At 45.6% G+C, this 19,740-nt stretch overlaps 1 protein-coding gene across 3 annotated transcripts in view; it reads left to right on the top strand.

Moving 5' to 3' along the window:
• The first annotated feature begins 3,136 nt into the window (after positions 1-3,136).
• Positions 3,137-19,740, top strand: part of LRBA (LPS responsive beige-like anchor protein) — a 554,804-nt gene continuing 538,200 nt past the window's right edge. For 2 of the 3 annotated variants that reach the window (XM_070415301.1, XM_070415299.1), the window contains exons 1-2: positions 3,428-3,495; positions 3,840-4,270. In XM_070415301.1, the coding sequence (XP_070271402.1) occupies positions 4,049-4,270 (222 nt within the window). In that variant the 5' untranslated portion in view covers positions 3,428-3,495; positions 3,840-4,048. Of the gene's footprint in view, positions 3,224-3,427; positions 3,496-3,839; positions 4,271-19,740 lie in introns of those variants that run through there. The other variant, XM_070415300.1, reaches the window with a different exon arrangement.

Raw genomic sequence — 19,740 nt, 5'->3', positions numbered from 1 at the left:
GGTGGATGAGACAGAATCATCCACTGGCTGTTCCCCTACACATCCCCTCACCAAGGACCCAGCCCGCAAACACCAGCACGTACTGGGAATGGAACCTCGACCTCCTGGTTCACGGGCTGAAACTCAACCATTGAGCCACACTGACTGGCTTTTCTTCTTTCTTTTCCTGTTTGTGTAGTAGCTGAGTGTGTGATAGAGGGATACAAGGAAGGCAGTCTGATAAACACATCTGCTGATAGTTCATATGAAGGCTTTTTTACTAGAAATCTAGTCAAAATTTTAACAAATGGTAAAACTGCTTTTCATTTTAAGATCACCATATAGACAAAGATCTTCCTTCTTAACTGATAGTAGTTGTATAGACTCAAGCAAGGGCTTTCAGGCCAGAAAAATTAAAGCAAGTTAGAGTTTTAACTCAATCCAAATAATATGTATCGAGTACCTACAATGTTCAGAGTTTTGTGCCATGAAGGAGCTTAACAGTTGATAGACCATTACACCTTGAAGCACTTTCATGGTTCTATTCTTTCTTTCTTTTTTAAAAATATATTTTATTGATTTTTTACACAGAGGAAGGGAGAGGGATAGAGAGTTAGAAACATCAATGAGAGAAACATCGATCAGCCGCCTCCTGCACACCCCCTACTGGGGTTATGCCCGCAACCAAGGTACATGCCCCTGACTGGAATCGAACCTGGGACCCTTGAGTCCGCAGGCCGACGCTCTATCCACTGAGCCAAACCGGTTAGGGCGGTTCTATTCTTTACACTTAATGGTTGACAATATGTGTGATTGCCTTCGGTCCCCTTTTGTTTCACCAGAAGTGTTAATAGTGAGTTGGCAAATCCATGACAGACACAAACTTTAGCCCCAGATCATTTAGATTGAATAATTGTGACCACACTGTATTTAGGGCATTCTCACTATCATCTGTCCCTTCTTAATGGAGAACATTTATTTATTTAACAAATACTTTACAGTCCTCATAAACCCAACATATTAACACTAGAGGCCCAGTGCACGAAATTCATGCATGGGTAGGGTCCTAGGCCTGGCTGGTGATCAGGGCCGATCTGTGGGGCAACTGGCAGGGTGATGGGGGGAACCTGCTGGCACCCACTTTGGCCAGCCTGGCCCTGCCCCCCCATGGCTCCACCCCCCCATGGCCCTGCCGCTGCCACCAGTTGCCTCCCTCTCGGGGACCAGATGCTCAACACAAAAGCTGCCCCTGGTTGGCTTGCCGCTGGTCACCTCCCTCTGGGGGGCAACCAGTGGGGTGATCAGGGCAAGGGGAGGGCCCGCTGGCACCTGCCTTGCCTGGTCATAGCGACTGGTCATTCCAAGGTTCAGTCGATTTGCACATTAGGCTTTTATTATATAGGAGGATACTCAAGGTTAGACTATTTGCTCAAATCTGAGAAAGCAAAATGCTATTAGAAGCCTTCCATTGTTTAGTGCCTCTCTCCCTCCCACCCTACAGAAGTGTTAAAGGTCACACCACACTCCCTAGACCAGACTTAGTCATTTCACCACCGGAACTATAAACCTGGGGTGTTTAAAATAGCTTTTTCAGCGATTTAAGAATGGCAAGCCACTGATGTTGCCTCTTACCCTGGCGATGCACGAGTTGCTAATTCAGATCACGAGGAAAATGTTTACCTCATCTTCAGAGTATTTAAACCCACTTATGGAAGACAAATCTTCAACACACATTTGCAATCACATGAGATTTGGTGCAGCTGAACTCATTTTAGCATTCTAAAAAGGTAACACTTGTCTCAACATTCTTGGGCTTATCTTTTCTTACTTGCCTCCCTCCTCCCAAATTCCCATGTGATAGTTAAAATTCAGTTTGCTTTTCAAGCCCATCTCAACTATCCCTCTCTAGGAAACTATTTCATCTGTCAGATCAACATACACTAATTTTTTTTTTCTTCTGCCTCCTCCACAGTACTTTCTTTTGTTTGATCCTCACTTTTTGCTTCTCTTTCATATTAGGGAATTGCCAGTATTGTAAACATTATTATTATTTTTAAAGGCCTTATGACTTTAAAGAATCATAAGGGTGAAAAACCACTTTCCTGTTTGGTTTTCACTCATACACGAGGAAGAATGCTTTGCTGTGAATTGTGGGAGTGCAGGGGAAGGGCACAGGTGATGATGACCTGGGCTGGTTTTAATCCTAATATAATTTGTCTCTTAAAGTCATCCGAGGAGGAGGAGCATCTAACTTTCACACTGGAAAATCACTAGAGGGAAAAACAAACAAACAAACCCCTTCAGAGACGTGCAGGCAAAGTTCACCCCGCCTGCACGATGCCTGAAGCAGCTGCCCCGGGAATCCTCGCTGCCTTAGAATGTGGGAGAGGTCTGGCGCGGCGGCAGCTGCACAGCAAGGCTTCTTCCCCATTCCTCGTGGGCACGACCCCCCGCCCACCCCCTCCCCAACGGTGGCAGCTGCCGGGGCATCCCAGTGGGAATCTCCTTCCAAGAAAGCGGCGGGCGGGCAACAGCTGAACGCAGTCAGCGGCGGGGGCTCCGCTTCCCCAGGGCGAGGACCGCAGCCTCGCTGGCTCCAGCGTCGCCGCCTCCCGGGCCCGCCGCGGTCCCCCAGGTGTCCTTCTCCAGGCCCAAGCCGGCACCTGGGCAACGTGGGGCGGGCTCCCCGCGCGCCCGGAGCACCTCGGGCCACAGCAGCAGGAGCGTCAGGACCTCGGGCTCGGCACCTCCCCAGGTCAGGGGCTGGGAGGGAGGCGCGGGAGGAGCCGGCTCCTGGAGGGAAAGGGCTTCCCGCGCCCGGCCCGGGGCACACCTGGTGCTGCGTGAGCAGCGCGCCCACTTGGGCGTGTGTCTCACGCGGCCCGGCGAGCAAGTCCGCGCCCAGCGCCCCCGCCCTCCCCGGACCCCCTCGGCCGCCAGCGCGTCCCCACCCGCCTCCGCCCGCGCACGCGCACGCCGCGCCCGGCAGCCTCGGCGCTGTCATGGCGGCGGGGAGCGGCGCCAACGCGCACGGGGACGGCCGCGCGAGCCGAGGCGGGGCTGGCTGTGCTAGTAGCATCCTCACGGGCGCCAGCAGCCTGGGTCCCCGCGGCCGGAGCGCCAGCGGCGGCTCGTTTTGCAAAGGCTGACCGTAGGGGTGGGGCGGACCAGGAAGCCACGGAGTTCTGTGCAGCCGCGGACTCCCGGGAAGCGGACTAGAGGGAAACTTGGAGGCTGCGACCAGGTGCACCGACCTCTCTCTCCCGCCCCCCCCATCCCCCCCGCGTCTCCCTCCTCGAGGTCTCGGCCAGGCCTCCCCTCCCTTCTGGCCGCCGCACACCTGCCCTCCTCTCCTCCGTGGACCCCAGGTGCCCGAGAGGTGCGCCACTCCTCCCCCTGGGCTGAGCGTGGAGAGGAATCACCGCCCCCTTCCCCCGCCTTTTCCTGCCCGGATCTCCGCCGCCACCTCGTCTCGCGGCTCCCCGGCGGGGGCGAGTTCGGGTCCGGAGGATCTGGGTGAGGAGTAACTTTCCGCCTCGGTGGGAGCTCGGGGCCCCGTCCTTCCCTCCGCGCCCCCCCCGCCCCTCGCCCAGCGACAGTTTCCCTTTCGGTGCACCTGTGAGGAGAGGTTGCCCGGCGCCGGGAACCTGCGAGGGGGGGAGGCGGAACCTGTGCGGGAGCCGCCCGCGCCCGCCTCCCCTCCGCAGCCCGCTCGCTCCTCGAGTCGGGGAGCAGCGGGCGGCTGCTGGTGGGGCCCCTTTCCTAACTTACGGGACGCGCAATAGGGATCCCCCTTCTCCCCCCTAAAACACCCTAAAACAAAACCTAGCCTATTTAACGCTTATCTCATCTTCCAATAGGGTTTGGCGTTGTTGTCAGCCTCGGGGCGAGAGATTGGACAACTATTCTCCAAGAGGAGGAGGGCGACGCCAAGGACTTTCCACTTCCACTGCTTTTGGGGGTTCTCCGCAACTTGGGGGAGCGGCCCCCCCCTCTCGGTTTTTGCGCCGCGTGTGCTCCTTACACCATCGCCGTCCTGTAAGTGACTCGAGCCTCTCGGGAACCGGCCATGGCCAGTGAAGACGCCAAGGTCCCTTCCCCGCCACCAACAGGTGATGACGGGGGCGGCGGAGGGAGAGGAGAAGGAACCTCCGCCGGAGAGGAGGGTGCCCTGTCCCTGGCCCCCGGGCTCCCCATCAGGGGCATCCGCATGAAATTTGCCGTGTTGACCGGGCTGGTTGAAGTTGGAGAAGTCTCCAACAGGGATATCGTCGAGACTGTCTTTAACCTGGTAAGTAGAGACCCTGTTTTAAAAGCATAGACACTTTTCATCGCGTGGAGGGACCAGCAGTTCAGGAGGGAGAGCCCTGTGCCTCACTGGGGCTGAGGATGGCTTTTTCCATGGGCAGCGGCACAAAATTCTGCTGACCTCAATGAGGCAGTGCCTTGTCCCTTTCGATGTAAGGGAGGTGATGCAAAATGAAGATGCTCCCGCTCACTTTTGTACTAAGAAAGTAAATGTTGCTCATGGAAATGTTTTGGGGCCTTTCCAGAGGAGTTTTATTCTATACATTTTTTTGGGGGGGGGGGGGGGAGAAGAGATATATAAGTACGTTTGCATTTCTCTTGGACATTTCGAATAAGTTCTTGTGACCTCTTTTTGGACTCGAGAAGTCATGTAAGTGGTAGGGCTGCCTTTTGAGTCTGCCGAAGTTACAGTTTGCTGTGAGTTTTGAACACAAAATTTTGTTCATAGGGTTGATGAAAGATAAATTTGCTGCAAAGTTAGCATTTATTTTCAATTTTGACCAGTCCTATTTTTAGGCATAACTAACAAATACTAAATTTTGGAATGAATGTAAGGTTATATTGTGAAAATTGAATGGCGGTTTACTTTTATTTTAAAAAATCGATTATTGATTCCAGAGAGGAAGGGAGAGGGAGAGAGATATCAGTGATAAGAGAGTCATTGATCGGCTTGCCTTTTGCACGCCCCCTACTGGGGATCGAGCAGGCAACCCAGGCATATGCCCTGACAGCGAATCCAACAGTGACCTCCTGGTTCATAGGTCGAAGCTTAACCTTTGAGCCACACCGGCTAGGCTGAATGGTTATTTGAAAAGAGGATTTTAGCAGAGATAGGATAATCTTTGTTGGTTTTTTTTTTTTGAAATTCATGTCTAGCAATTAAGCATATTTGGTCACTGGAAGTTGCTGGTTATACCATTATGAACTATGAATGTTATTTTATAAAGAAGGACATGCACTACTTTCCTTTTCTGTTCTTAGAAATGGTTCTTTCTTTTTTTAAAAAATTCTTTAGTTTTTATGTGTTTATTTGAGCCAAACTGATGACATATGCCGAGAGTAAGATCTCAGATGCTCCAGAAATGGTTATTTTTAAGGAGGGTTTTTCCGATTTCTTTATTCCAACACCTGTTGCCCATCAACTTTTTAAAGAATAAAAAGTAAATTTAGCCTTAAAATACTTCCTCCTCTTCCACATAATCACCTGTGTTAGAACATAACAGATGGGAACAAATATGAATGTGCAGTAGTTGTAATAATTATTTAGCACCTTTCCTTGTTGCTTCTATGTTTTCAAGGTTAGGCTCCTTTTATTTCAGGGCAGTTAATTATTTCCTTCACTGCACCTTTGCTAATAGTCTGGTCACCTGCAATACAACCTCTAGAATGAAAAAATAGTTAGATGAAATTCACTTTTGGAATATGAAAACTTTGAACAATAGGGTATTTCTCTACCAGTTTGTTGTATTTGGAGCTTATGTATAAACACCTATAGACCCATGTTTTTATATATTATGGAAAATTTCAAATACACACTAAAATGGAACGGTATAAATAGTATAAAGAACGCTGTTACCTATCATCCAGCTTCAACAATTATCAGTGTTTTGATGGGTCTTGCATATGTTTGTGTGTGTGTGTGTGTGTGTGTGTGTGTGTGTTGAGGGGGGAGATTTTAAAAGTGTGTGAGCCTTGCCCTGGTCGGGTAGCTCAGTTGGTTAGAGCACTGTCCTCACACGCCAAGGTTTTGGGTTGGATTTCAGATAAGGGCACATATAAGAAGCAACCAATGAATGAATGTATAAATGAATGGATCAACAAATCAATGTTTTCTCTCTCCCTCTCCCTCTTTCTCTTCCTTTCTTTCAATAAAAAAAAATTTAAAAATGAAATAAAAGTTTGTGAATCTCAAGGAGATAAATGGTAGATGGATATATTCTTTTACTTCAAAATAGAAACTCTTGAATTAAGTTTTCAGGTTTTTTTTCTCTCCCTTTACCTAAACCTCGTGTACCTTGGATGATAAACACACGTCTGTGATAGTGTTAGACGGTAATTAGTTGTTTGTGTGTGAAAGACAACATTCCCCTGGCAGAAAGAAGATTTGAACTGCTCTGTTCTTTGAATCACTTTCATTTTATCATTAAGGAAAATTTAAAAATGTGGTAATAGTTGCTTCTATGCTGCCTAGAACTGTAGGCCTGTTAAGATTTTAAGGTTATTGGTTAAGTCCCTCACAGTTGTACGTTTGCAGGATAATAGATGCTCCTGTGGAAGGAGAGGGAAAATCTGTTCAATTACCCCCACTCATCACCATCATTCTCTTCTCATATAAAGCAGAGAAAGTTGCTCAGAGGACTGGATTAGTTCCTTTCTTTCCATTCTCTCTTATGATACTTTTCATGCTCCTTCAAGAATATCTAGGGAGTGGGCCAGTTTTCAGAAAATTTGGGGAGCTGAAATGTTGGGAATTTGGTAATCTAGTTCATCTCAATGTTAATACAGGTGCACCTGAATATTTCTTAATTGTCAGCCTTAGCCTTCATTCTGTTCAAGGACAGGAATTGCACTGTTATAATAAATGAATGTTTTAATTAAAAATAAATTAAAAACATTTTTATTGATTTTCAGAGAGGAAGGGAGAGGGAGTGGGAGATAGAAACATCAGTGATGAGAGACAATCCTTGATTGGCTGCCTCCTGCATGCCCCACACTGGGGATTGAGCCTGCAACTCGGGCATATGCCCTGACCAGGAATCCAATCGTGACCTCCTAGTTCATAGGTCAAGGCTCACTGAGCCATACCGGATGGGCTAATAAATGATTTTTATTTTTTTTGAATTTTTAAAAAAGGTTACTAAAGCCAAAATGAGGACAGATGCTTCCAGTAATAATGTGATTTTTAAAAAGTTACTACTACTTACCAGGCAATGGGCCAGGTGCTTTACATGTTTTTAAAATTCTTCATACTCCTGTTGTTGTGCTTTGCTTTATTGTGCTTCATGGGTGTTGTGTTTTTTTTTTTTTTTTTTTTATTAAACAAATTGAAGGCAAGACCCTCCACCAGTAAAAAGATTACAACCTGCATTATTGTGATACTGGTTTTATGCAGTGGTGTGAATCCACAATATCTCCTAGTTATGCCTGTGTCTCATTTTATAGATAAGGATACTGAGATACTGAAAGGTTAAATACATTGCCTCCGATTTGATGATTCTGGGAATGGAAACCTTTCCAGGAATATATCTGTCTCTTGAGTTGATGTAGAATTGTTTGATTCCCTACGCAAGTGTTTATAATTTAGTTATAGCTTTCCCCAATGTAAGGGCACAAAAATCATTGGTCTTACTAAATATTAATGGTGAAACCTCCATCAGTACATTCAATTTCTTATTTAACATTCAAATAGATTTGAAAAAACTGCTTTAAAAACACCTTAAAAGAGAACATTTAGTCATTCGTTTTTTTCACTCAGACTGTGGATGTAGAAAGTTGATCATTAGCTTTTTTTACAGTCAATACATTGGATTAAAATTTCTAAAACTGTAAAAGTCGGATACAGACTAGGGAATATGACATGACTACGTAATGAAATACTATAACAATATAAGCCCTGTGAACCTTGCATCTAACTTAACCAATGTATTACCAATATTGTTGATTCTTCCTGTGTGCTCCTCTTTTAACCTATCTTCACAGGATTTTTCATTAGTGAGTTCATACTATTATCCTATATAATAAAAGGCTAATATGCAAATTGACCGAACGGCAGAATGACTGATCGCTATGGTGTGCACTGACCACCAGGGGGCAGATGCTCAATGCAGGAGCTGCCCCCTGGTGGTCAGTGCACTCCCACAGGGTGAGCGCCACTCAGCTAGAAGCCGGGCTCACGGCTGGCAAGCGCAGTGGCGGTGGCGGGAGTCTTTCCTGCCTCCGCGGCAGTGCTGAGGATGTCCGACTGCCAGCTTAGGCCCGTTTCCAAATCCTAAGCCATCAGTTGGACATCCCCCAAGGGCTTCCAGACTGCGAGAGGGCTCAGGCTGGGCTGAAGGACGCGCGCCCCCCCCCCCCCCCCCCCAGTGCATGAATTTCGTGCACTGGGCCACTAGTAATTATCATAACATTTTTCTGTTTTTCAGGCATTTATTTATTTATTGTTAACGCTCACCTGAGGATTTTTTTTTTTTGCATTGCTTTTCAGAGAGGGAGGGAGGGGGGAAGAGAGAGAGAGAGAGAGACAGAGAGAACCATCCATGTGAGAGAGACACATCGATTGGTTGCCTCCTGCATGTGCCCGACTGGGGGTCGGCAGGGAATCCGCAATCCAGGGATGTGCCCTTGACTGGGAATCGAACTTGCAACCCTTCAGGGGAGAGAGAGAAGGGGATGTTCTAACCATTGAGCTACCAGCCAGGGCTCAGGTCTTTTATTAAAATAGGTTATGTTCCCAAAAGACTTGTATGCATGCATATTAGCATAACCAATGGACACAGACACTGGGGCAGTGGGGGCTTGCCTGGGGTGGGAATGACTTGGGGGCAGGGGTCAATTGGGGAAAAAGGAGACATATGTAAAACTTTAGATAATAAAAAAAACCAACAAAATAAAAAAATAGGTTATGTTCTATAGATTCGTTTTGACATATTAACTAATAAAGTTGTACTGTTTAAATAAACTATGATCCCCAGAATTGTCCAAATTAGTGGTAGAGTTATATGATAGAGCCATATAACTTGAGAAGTCTTTCTCTACAAAGTTCTGCCTCCCAACTTTGCTAATTTGACTTGCACTTACTCTGCTATAAAGTCCTTTGAAATTTACCACCCTTCTTGTAATTCCTTTTGCAAGTCTGTTTTACAGATAAGTTTTGATTAATGGTACACCTGTGTATTCAAGTGTTTCAAACTTCTGGTCAACTTTTACATTTTTCTGGTTGCACTTCAAAACCATTTTCTTTTTGTCTTCATCTGTATGCTAATGTTATTTGTCAAACTTTTGGACCCAGAATAATTAATGTATTGGCATGTTTTCAGGAACTTGATGCTGAGGTTAAGGCTTCTATCAGGTATTTAAAGGTATTTAATGTTATTTAATTCAAGAATAAGGTTTCTCATGATCTGGTGACAAATGCATATTTTCGTGAATTTTTTTGTTTTTTGTTTAAAGAGTATAAGAATTTAATTGAAGCATTGAAGCTTAAAAGGTGGAATATAATTTTTTATTATGGTAGTATCCCCTCATCTGCAGTTTTACTTTCTGCAGTTTTAATTACCTGCAGTGACTCGTGGTCCAAAAAGAGTAAAGAGAAAATTCCAGAAATAAACAATTCATAAGCTTCAACCCTCTACCCGTTAGTCATTAGTAACTGTCTCATTTATTAGTGCATTATTGTAGTCCTTATGTTTAAGTAACCTTTATTTTATTTAATAATGGCCCCAAAGTGCAAAAATGGTTTTTTAAAAAAAGTTGTATAGGAAAAGCATAGTCATCCACTGGGGGTCTTGGAACATATTCCCCATGGATAAGAGGGGACTACATGGATATAGGTCCTGCTAAATATTTGTGGTGTGACAACTTAATGCCTAGAGGAGTTTAGCACATCAAACAAAGCCTCTGCTAGTATTGACTATGCTGAGGGTGTACTTGTAGACTTAAAGGGGCAGCTACTATTCCATTCTAGCTGATTGTTGTTCTATGGTAACATGGGTCCAATGGTGTAATACCTTTTGATTTTTCAGGAATTAGAAATCTAGATCTTAAAAACATTAAAAAATTATTAAAATACAGGGTGGGGTAAAAGTAGGCTTACATTTGTTCATGTGGAAAGTAATACAATCTATATATAGAAAAAACCAGCAACTGTAACGCCATAACGACCAGAACGACCGGTTGCTATGATGCCCACTGTGGCCAGTGGACCGGCCCAATGGGAGGATGGGGCTGGCTGGCCAACCTCCTGTGGCCCTTCCCCCCGGCTGGCCCCGCCCCTGATTGGCCTCTCCCACCTGACTGGCCCACGGCCCCTCCCCCCACCCAGCTCCGTCCCTGATTCCCCCCCCACCCTAATCGTGGGTGGGGCTGTCTGGCCTACCTCCCATGGCCCTTCCCCTGGCTGCTGACTCCCGATCTGCCCCCTCAAACCATTTGGGGGCGGGGCCAGTTGGCCCACCGCCCATAGCCCCTCCCCATGGCCAGCCCTGCCCCCAGTCAGTCCCCCCCACCCCAATCAGGGGCAGGGCCTGCTGGCCAATTGCTCACGGCTTCTTCCCCAAGTCGGCCCGGCCCTGATCAGGTCCCAGTCGGGGTGGTATGGCCGGCCAACCTCCCGCTGTCTCCTCCTCTCGACAGGCCCGGCCCCAATCTGCCCCAATTGGGGCCGGGCCGGCTGGACCCACCGTGCACAATTCGTGCACTGGGCCTCCAGTCCTATATAATAAAAGGGCTAATATGCAAATCAACCAAACGGCGGAACGACTGGTCGCTATGACTGGCACTGACCACCAGGGGTCAGACACTCAATGCAGGAGCTGCCCCCTAGTGGTCAGAGAGCTCCCACAGGGGGAGCGCTGCTCAGCCAGAAGCTGGGCTCATGGCTGGCGAGCGCAGTGGCGGTGGCGGGAGCTTCTCCTGCCTCCGCAGCAGTTGGACATCCCCCTAGGGCTCCTGGACTGTGAGAGGGTGCAGGCCAGGCCGAGGGACCCCCCCCCTCCCCTTAATGAAAAGATATTCATTGTTTTTATTCTGATGTGTGCCATCATGAGTTTAAGGGTTACCCATGAGTTTAAGAGTTACCCTTCTAGAAATATACTTGCCCCAAATCAATTTGTACTTCATGTTATAAGTAGTAGAAAACTTGAACTTGTTTGAAACATAGTAAAAAGGATTTATAGACTGATTTATCTGGAATTCCAAAGGTAGGGCAAGACTTAGAGCAGGGGTCCTCAAACTATGGCCCGCGGGCCACATGCAAATACAAATATTGTATTTGTTCCTGTTTTGTTTTTTTACTTCAAAATAAGATATGTGCAGTGTGCATAGGAATTTGTTCATAGTTTTTTTTTAAACTATAGTCCGGCCCTCCAATGGTCTGAGGGACAGTGAACTGGCCCCCTGTTTAAAAAGTTTGAAGACCCCTGACTTAGAGTAACACAATAATATTCAATACCAGTTTCTTTCCATTTCTGTTCTGCTTTCTATGATGTCAGCTTCAATCTGTTGGTGCTCCTCTCACAGTTGTAGAATGGTTGCCAGTGGCAGTTAGGAGAGAGAGCCTCTCGTCCTAACATTCCAAACTAGAGCCCTGATTGGACCTCTGAAAAAATGACTGTGGCCATTGAAATGTGTTGATTGGCTTAAGCAAAACTGGGCCAAATGCTATACCAAAGGATAGGATCAGTTTTTCATACCTGGGCTGTATGGCGAGGGATGGATACAAAAATAAAAATCTGGATAAGACAATGAAAGGGTCAGTGGATGCTGGATAAGCAGCCATGATGTCCACTAGTCTCCTTTTCAAATGCATAATAATAAAATAGGTTTAAAGGTATTTAAAGAGGAAAATATTCGCTATCACAACACCCTTTTGTGATCTTGAACAAGTTTTTTTAACTTCTTTGTGCCGTAGTTTCCCCATTTGTACAATAGGGAAACCACATTGTAGTGAGGATTAAAGGAGTAAATACTTGTAAACCACTTAATGTGTGGCACATTAAATACTATTATAACTATTTGCTATCCTGTCCTATATAATAAAAGCCTAATATGCTAAGTGTCTGGTCATCCAGTCGGCTGTTCAACCAATCAAAGTGTAATATGCTAATGATATGCTAAGGCTGCTCAGCCACTTGCTATGATGTGCACTGACCACCAGGGGGCAGACGGTCCAACTGGTAGTTTAGCTTGCTGCTGGGGTCTGGCCGATTGGGACTGAACGAGATGGGCTGGACACACCCTGGACCCCTCCCTGGCTGGCCAACCTCCCATGTCCCTCCCCATCCCCGATTGTGCACCGATGGGGTCCCTTGGCCTGGCCTGCACCCTCTCGCAATCCGGGACCCCTCAGGGGATGTCGGAGAGCCGGTTTCAGTCTGATCCCGCAGGCCAGGCTGAGGGACCTCACTGGTGCACGAATTCATGCACCGGGCCTCTAGGTTTATATACACACACACACACACACACACACACACACACACACACATACATATACATACACTAGAGGCCCAGTGCACAAAAAATTGTGCACTCGGGGGGGTCCCTCAGCCCGGCCTATGGCTTCTTGCAGTCTGGGACTCCTCGGAAGATGTCCACCTGCTGGCTTAGGCCCACTCCCCGTGGGATTGGGCCTAAGATGGCAATCAGACATCCCTCTGGCAGCTCGGCAGACCTCGGGGGATGTCCACTTGCCAGCGGGGAGCAGACCTAAGCTGCAGTCGGACATCCTTAGTGCTGCTGAGGAGGCAGGAGAGGCTCCCACCACCACCGCTGTACTGGCAGCCATCAGCCTGGCTTGTGGCTGAGCAGAGCTCCTCCCATGTGAGAGTGCCCTGACCACCAGAGGGCAGCTCCTTCATTGAGCGTCTCCCCCCTGGTGGTCAGTGTGTGTCATAGTGACCAGTCATTCCCAGTCCTTCTGCTGTTAGGGTCAGTTTGCATATTACCCTTTTACTGTATAGGATAGAGGCCTGGTGCACGGTTGGGGGCCGGCTGGTTTGCCCTGAAGGGTGTCCCGGATCAGGTTGGGGGTCCTGCTTGGGTGCCTGGCCAGCCTGGGTGAGGGGCTGATGGCTGTTTGCAGCTGGTCACACCCCCTTCAGGGTGGGCGTCCCCACTGGGGTGCCTGGCCAGTCTGGGTAAGGGGCTGAGGTCCGTTTTCAGGCTGGCGGGTGACTGAAGCTCCCAACCTCTCCTTTTTTTCTTTTTTCTTTTTTTTTTATTCTGGGATTTATTTACCTTCTATGGCTGTCACTGGAACTGAGAGCCGGCTTTAGCTCTGAGGCTCGGCTCCAGCTCTGAGACCTCAGCTGCTGAAAGCAGGTGTCTGGGTTTGTTTGGCTTCTATAATTGAAACACTGTTGCAACTCCAGCTCTGAGGCCCGGCTGGCTGAAAGCAGGTTTCTGGGGTTTGTTTAGCTTCTATAATTGCAACATTGTTTCTTAGAGTGCAGCTCAGAGGCTGGCAGCGGCAGGCGGTGAACCTTGGCTTCCTTCATCACTGGAGCAAGCAAGCCTCATGTTTGCTTCAGCTGCTTGGCTGCTGGCCGCCATCTTGGTTGGCAGTTAATTTGCATATTGCCCTGATTAGCCAATGGGAAGGGTAGCGAAGTTACGGTTAATTACCATGTTTGTCTATTATTAGATAGGAGGATATCTATATATATATCTATATCTAAGCAACCGTCCAACTGGTAGCTGTGATGCGCAATGACCACCAGGGGCAGATGCTCAGTGCAGGAGCTGCCAAGGTGTGGTGACTTGGCAGCAGCGGTTCTTGGGTTATGCACCCCAGAACCAGGCAGGAGGGAGCCCAGTTTTGGGGTGCGTCACCCAAGAACTGCCCTCTCACAATTCAGGACCCTTCGGGGGATGTTGGAGAGCCGTTTTCGGCCCGATTCCTGCAGGCCAGGCTGAGGGACCCTACCTGCTGGAGGTACCTGCTCACTCTGCAGATGCCCTTCAAGCTGCGGCTCCACCCCAGGTGTGGCCGGCCAGGGAGGGACCGTAGGAGGTTGGCTCCAGGGTGTGTCTGGCCCTTCTCGCCTTGCCCAGTCAAGCCCCACCAGCCACCTTCTAATTAATTTCCTTTCAGTGTGCACGAATCTGTGCACCAGGGCACTAGTAATATTTATAAATTTAAGTAGTTGCAATCATCATATTCTAACCTTATAACTTTTTTGTTTCTATATAACTAGTATTAGCATTATTGGTTCTATAATATACTATGTAGTTCTGGGAATTTATTTAGCAGCCATTGTGATTTTTTTACAAGTGACTTGTTTGTAAACATCTTTATTGATGTAAAGTTCACATAGTATAACTTGTTTTAAGTATACAATTCAGGGATTTTTAGTAAGTTTATAGAGTTGTGGAGACATTACCACAATCTGATTTTAGAACATTTACATCCTTTGTTCAAGATGTTTTATATTTTATAGTTTTAGCTCTTACATTTAGGCCTATGATCCGTTTTGAGTTCACTTTTGTATTCTGTGAAAGAATGCTTCGATAAGGGTCTAAATTCATCATTCTGTTTGTGGATATCCAATTGTCTCATTGCTATTTGTTGCAAAGGGTATTGTTTCCCATTGAATTACCCTGAGCACCTTTGTCTGAAATCTGTTGACCATAAGTGTAAGGATTTATCTGGACTGTCAGTTTTTTCCCATTGATTTATAAGTCTATTCTTATACCATTACCAAACTGTCTTGGTTACTGTAGCTTTGTAGTAAGTTTTGAGATAGGGATGTATGTTCTCTGTGTTCCTTTTTCAAAATTGTTTTTCTAGGTCCTTTGCATTTTCATGTGAATTGCAGGGTCATCTCATCAGTTTTGTAAAAAACATCAGGGTGGAATTTTAATGGGGAGATGTTGAATCTGTTGATCACTTTGGGAGAATATTGAGTTTTACAGTCCATGAATATAGAATGTCTTTCCATTTATTTAGGTCTTCCTTAATTTCTTTCATCACTGTTTTGTAGTTTTCAACGTATGAGCAGATGAATTATTTCTGAGTAATTTTTTGCTCTTAGAATGCTTCTGTTGGAATTTTGTGCATTGAAATTTCCACAAGAGGAATAAATATTTCAAAGTAGATGAGTAGATATTGTTAGATTATTTGTTAATATTGATGATTAAAAGAAATTTGGGTGACTTGGTGGATTTTTAAAACTAATTTATAGTTTCTTAGAAGTAATAGAATCCATCATTTAAGCCCCTGTGGGTATATAGTCTTCTTTCCATTTGAATTGGTTCATTTTAAACTGAGAAATCATTTGGGAGTTGAAAATCATAATTCAGCTGGTGCCAAACATCTGGGGACAAGGGTGCCCTAGGCCAGGGCTTCATTCCCAGTCACTTTGTTGTATCCACTGCTGGCTTGATTCCAAACCTGCTGCTTGCCTGAGTTTAATAGAGGCCAGCTGTGGCTAGCCCTCTTCTTCCTCAGCAGAGTAGATACCTAACCTCTGTTCCTTCCCTTGCAGTCTTCTCAATGCCCTGAAAGGCACCTAAACCTTCTTTGAACACCAGACTTAAAAACAAATAATTTAACCACATTTGAAAGAATTTACCTTATTAGCTTGAATATTTGTTATACTATTTTGGTAACATACTGTTGCTCTTGAGAACTATTGAATTAGGTAGTAAAATTTATCTATTTGCTGAATATCTGTAGATTGTTAGGTTTTGGGTTCTTTAGTCTAATTTCTATTGGGTTTCTTTTACCTCTTGTTGTTGGGTTATCAATTATCATTTTCTTTTCCCCCTCATTTTTATTTTTTATTTTGGTAAAGTATATATAACATGAAGCTTACCACCTTAACCATTTTTAAGTATACCAGTGGTATTAAGTACACTCATATTGTTGTACAACTGTCATTACCAGAACGGTTTTCATCTTGTAAAATTGAATTTTTGTGTCCATTAAATAATAACTACATACTCCACTTACCCCCAGCCCCGGTCAACCCCCATTATACTTATCTCTATGTCTCATTTTCTTTTTACCAATAATAATTTTTATACTAATAAAAATACAAAATAGAGAGGAATATTTTTACATTATCGCAGATTTCAATTTTTGACATCTTAGAAGAAATTTAGAGGAAACATGTGACAGTGCTGGACCAGCTTATGGTGAATGATTTGTGACTTACTTGAAGGTACTGTATGTGACAATATTAGTTCAGTTCTTTTTCTACATTTGATAGTTCAATATGAATGCATTAAAAAAAGGATATTCACTGAATTCACATTTGGTAGCTGCTAGTTGGAATGGAAAATTTTAAAGAAAGTAAAAAAATAGTCAGACTAGATAATTCCTAGGAAATTAGTACACAGTTCCCACCCCCCCCCCCCATTTCCATTATGCACCTGTCATTTGTGTAAATACACAGGTCACAGTGTAGGTTTTAAAATTGTTTTCCCAGTTCAGTGAATTGCCTAAGTTTCTTCCATTACATTCATAGTTTCCTGATTCACTTGGCTATACTGATAAGCATTGCCCTACATTCTGTGGCTTCTTTGTTCCTTATCTATCCTCTGTAGTCGTTTATTTGACCCATCTTAGTGACGTTACCTTAGCTCCTTCCAGAGGTAGAAATGCAGTGGTAAAGATTATGGAAATTACTAAAGAAACCCGTGTTTTTAATTCTGTGGGCTTTTCTTTTTGTCAAAACATTGTAAGATGCAGTCTCTGGTAATCCTAGCATTTTTATGGGGATTTCTCTGACAGTTGAATTGTGCTTGTACTACTTACTGTGTTTGAATCTCAGATTTAATATAATTTTGCATTTTTCTCCTTTTCTTTAGTTTGTCCATTATCAGCATTTAATATTGGATGGTAACTTATTAATTAACCAATCTAAGAGTTTTTAGTTCCCTCTAGGCCTAGTTTTCAAGGGGGATTTTATTTTTTGAACATTTAAAGCCCATTTAAAGTATATTAAATATTATAAATGGCTGTACATTGGTTTCCTTGCAGTGTATATAGGTACTTTTACAGTTGTAATTAAGCACACAAATTATAGAATGAGACTTAAGGAACAATGAATACTTGTAGTTCCAATTGCTTGAAGACCAGATTGGTAATATCAATCTCCTGTACTTCTAAGTAGTCTTAATTTAGTGTACATGGTGAGTCTTCTGTGTTTTTCCCTAAGAGCTTGTTACTTGCATGAAGAAAACTTACTGAGTTGTTTTTTACCTATTCACTTACTATTTTTCACTGACACTAAGATGCTATCAATTGTAAAATGCATCATTATTGTATGCACCACTGAGAAAGAGATAACATTTAATTCTAAGATAATGCTTTCTTATCACTTAGACTTTTAAAAAAAACTTTGTTAATAATTGCAAACTTAAAAGTTGCAAGAACAGCCATAGCTGGTTTGGCTCAATGGCTAACTAGAGCGTCGACCTGCAGACTGAAGGGTCCTGGGCTTCGATTCTGGTCGAGGGCACTGCGGGCTCTATCCCGTGTGGGGCATGCAGGAGGCAGCCAATCAGTGATTCTCTGTCATCATTGATGTTTCTATCTCTCCCTTTCCCTTCCTCTCTGAAATCAATAAAAATATGTTTTTAAAAAGTTGCAAGACATCTCCATATTATTGTTTTACTAATAGATTCATCTGTTAACAATCTATCCCATTTGTTTTATCATTGCTTGCTTCTCTATACATGTATGCAGTTTTTTCTGACATTTTAAAGTTGAACATACTCCTAAATGTCACAGTGTATATTTCTTAAGACGAGAGATATCTCTTACATAACCAAAATACAACTTTCAGCTTTAATTATTCAACAAATTTAACTTTGATACAATATTTTTAATACACCATCCATATTTCATGTTTATTTTTATTGTACTTTTCTCTTTCCATTAGGATCCACTCTAGGGTCAGGTACAGAATTTACCTATTGTGTCTATTTAGTCTCTTTTAATCTGGAATATTTCCACAGTCTTTCTGTGTCTTTTATGATGTTGGTAAATTTAATAATACAGTCTTTTTATTATTTAATAGAGTGTTGCTCATTTAAAAAAAATATTTGCCCACGATTAGGTTCAGGTTATGAATTTCTGATAAGAATTCTACATAAGTGATGTATTTTTCTCAGGGCACCAAATCTGGAGTCCCACGGTGTTCATTTGGTTTTCATTATGTGCTTAAGGTGTCTGATTTCTCCATTTTATAGCTATTATTTTTATCCTTGCAATTCATAAACAATCTGTGAGGAGATGCTTTAAAACCATGCAATTATCTTGTTCCTCAGCAAAATTTCTCCCTAAATTTTGCATCCATGGATGATTTTTACTTAAACAAATCTCTGTAATGATAGTTGCAAAATGATAATTTTTAAGTTCTAGCATTCACTTCACATTTACCAGTCAGTCCTTGACATTCTACCGTAGCAAGAATCCTCTGTCTTTATTTATTTACTAGAGTCCTGGTGCACAAAATTTGTGCACAGGGCGGGGAGGGGGGGGTCCCTCAGCCTGGCCTGCACCCTCTCGCAATCTGGGACCCCTCGAACATCCCTCTTGCAATCTGGAACTGCTGGCTCCTAACTGCTATCCTCCCTGTCGGCGTGATTGCCCCTAACCACTTGCCTGCCTGCCTGCCTGATTGCCCCTAACTGCTCGCCTGTCTGCCTCCTGATTGCCCCTAACTGCTCGCCTGCCTGCCTGATCACCCTTAATCGCCTCTGCCTTGGCCCCTGCTGCTGCGGCTTTGTCTGGAAGGTCGATGGGCTATCTGGTCTAATTAGCATATTATGCTTTTATTATTATACTAGAGGCCCGGTGCACAAATATTTGTGCACTCTAGGGGGGGGGGTTTCCCCCAGCCCGGCCTGTGCCTTCTCGCAGTCTGGGACCCCTCGGGAGATAACGACCTGCTGGCTTAGGCCTGCTCCCGGGTGGCAGAGGGCAGGCCCAATCCCTAGGTGCAGCCCCTGGTCAGGCTCAGAGCAGGGCCGATTGGGGAGTTGGGGCGCTGCCCCGTCATGCACAGAGCAGGGCGGATCTGGAGGTTGCGATGCCACCCTCAGTCACGCTCAGGGTAGGGCTGATTGGGGGGTTGGGGCACCGCCCCCTGTCACACTCAAGGCAGGGTCGATGGGGAGGTTGCGGTGCCACCCCCTGTCACGCACAGAGCAGGGCCGATCAGGGGGTTGGGGCGCTGCCGCCTGTCACTCACAGAGCAGGGCCCATCAGGGGGTTGAGGAGTTCCCCCCTGTCACTCACAGAGTAGGGCCGATAGGGGAGCTGGGGCACCGCCCCCTGTCACACACAGAGCAGGGCGGATCAGGGGGTTGGGGCGCTGCACCCTGTCACACTCAGGGCAGGGCCAATGGGGAGGTTATGGCTCTACCCTGTCACACAGCAGGGCCCTTGGGGGGGGGGCGGGGTTTGGGGCGCCACACCCTGTCACACACACAGCAGGGCCGATCAGGGGGTTGGTGCGCCACACCCTGTCAAACACAGGGCCGCAGGGCAATCGGGATTGGGGAGCTCCCCCCATCAGGCACAGAGCAGGGCTGATCAGGGGGTTGGGGCGCCTTCCCCTGTCACGAACAGAGCAGGGTGGATAGGGAGGTTGTGGCCCCGCCCCCTGTCACACACAGAGCCGCAGGGCGATCAGGGGGTTGGGGAGCTCCCCCCTGTCACACACAGAGCCGCAGGGCAATCAAGGGATTGGGGAGCTCCCCCCATCAGGCACAGAGCAGGGCTGA

Source organism: Myotis yumanensis, unplaced genomic scaffold (genome assembly GCF_028538775.1).
Source record: "Myotis yumanensis isolate MYYU_CA2020_CCGP unplaced genomic scaffold, mMyoYum1.0.hap1 SCAF_5, whole genome shotgun sequence".
NCBI classification, from domain to species: Eukaryota; Metazoa; Chordata; class Mammalia; order Chiroptera; family Vespertilionidae; genus Myotis; species Myotis yumanensis.
The sequence above is the reverse complement of the archived record's forward strand: the minus strand, read 5'-3'. Positions and strand labels throughout refer to the sequence as shown.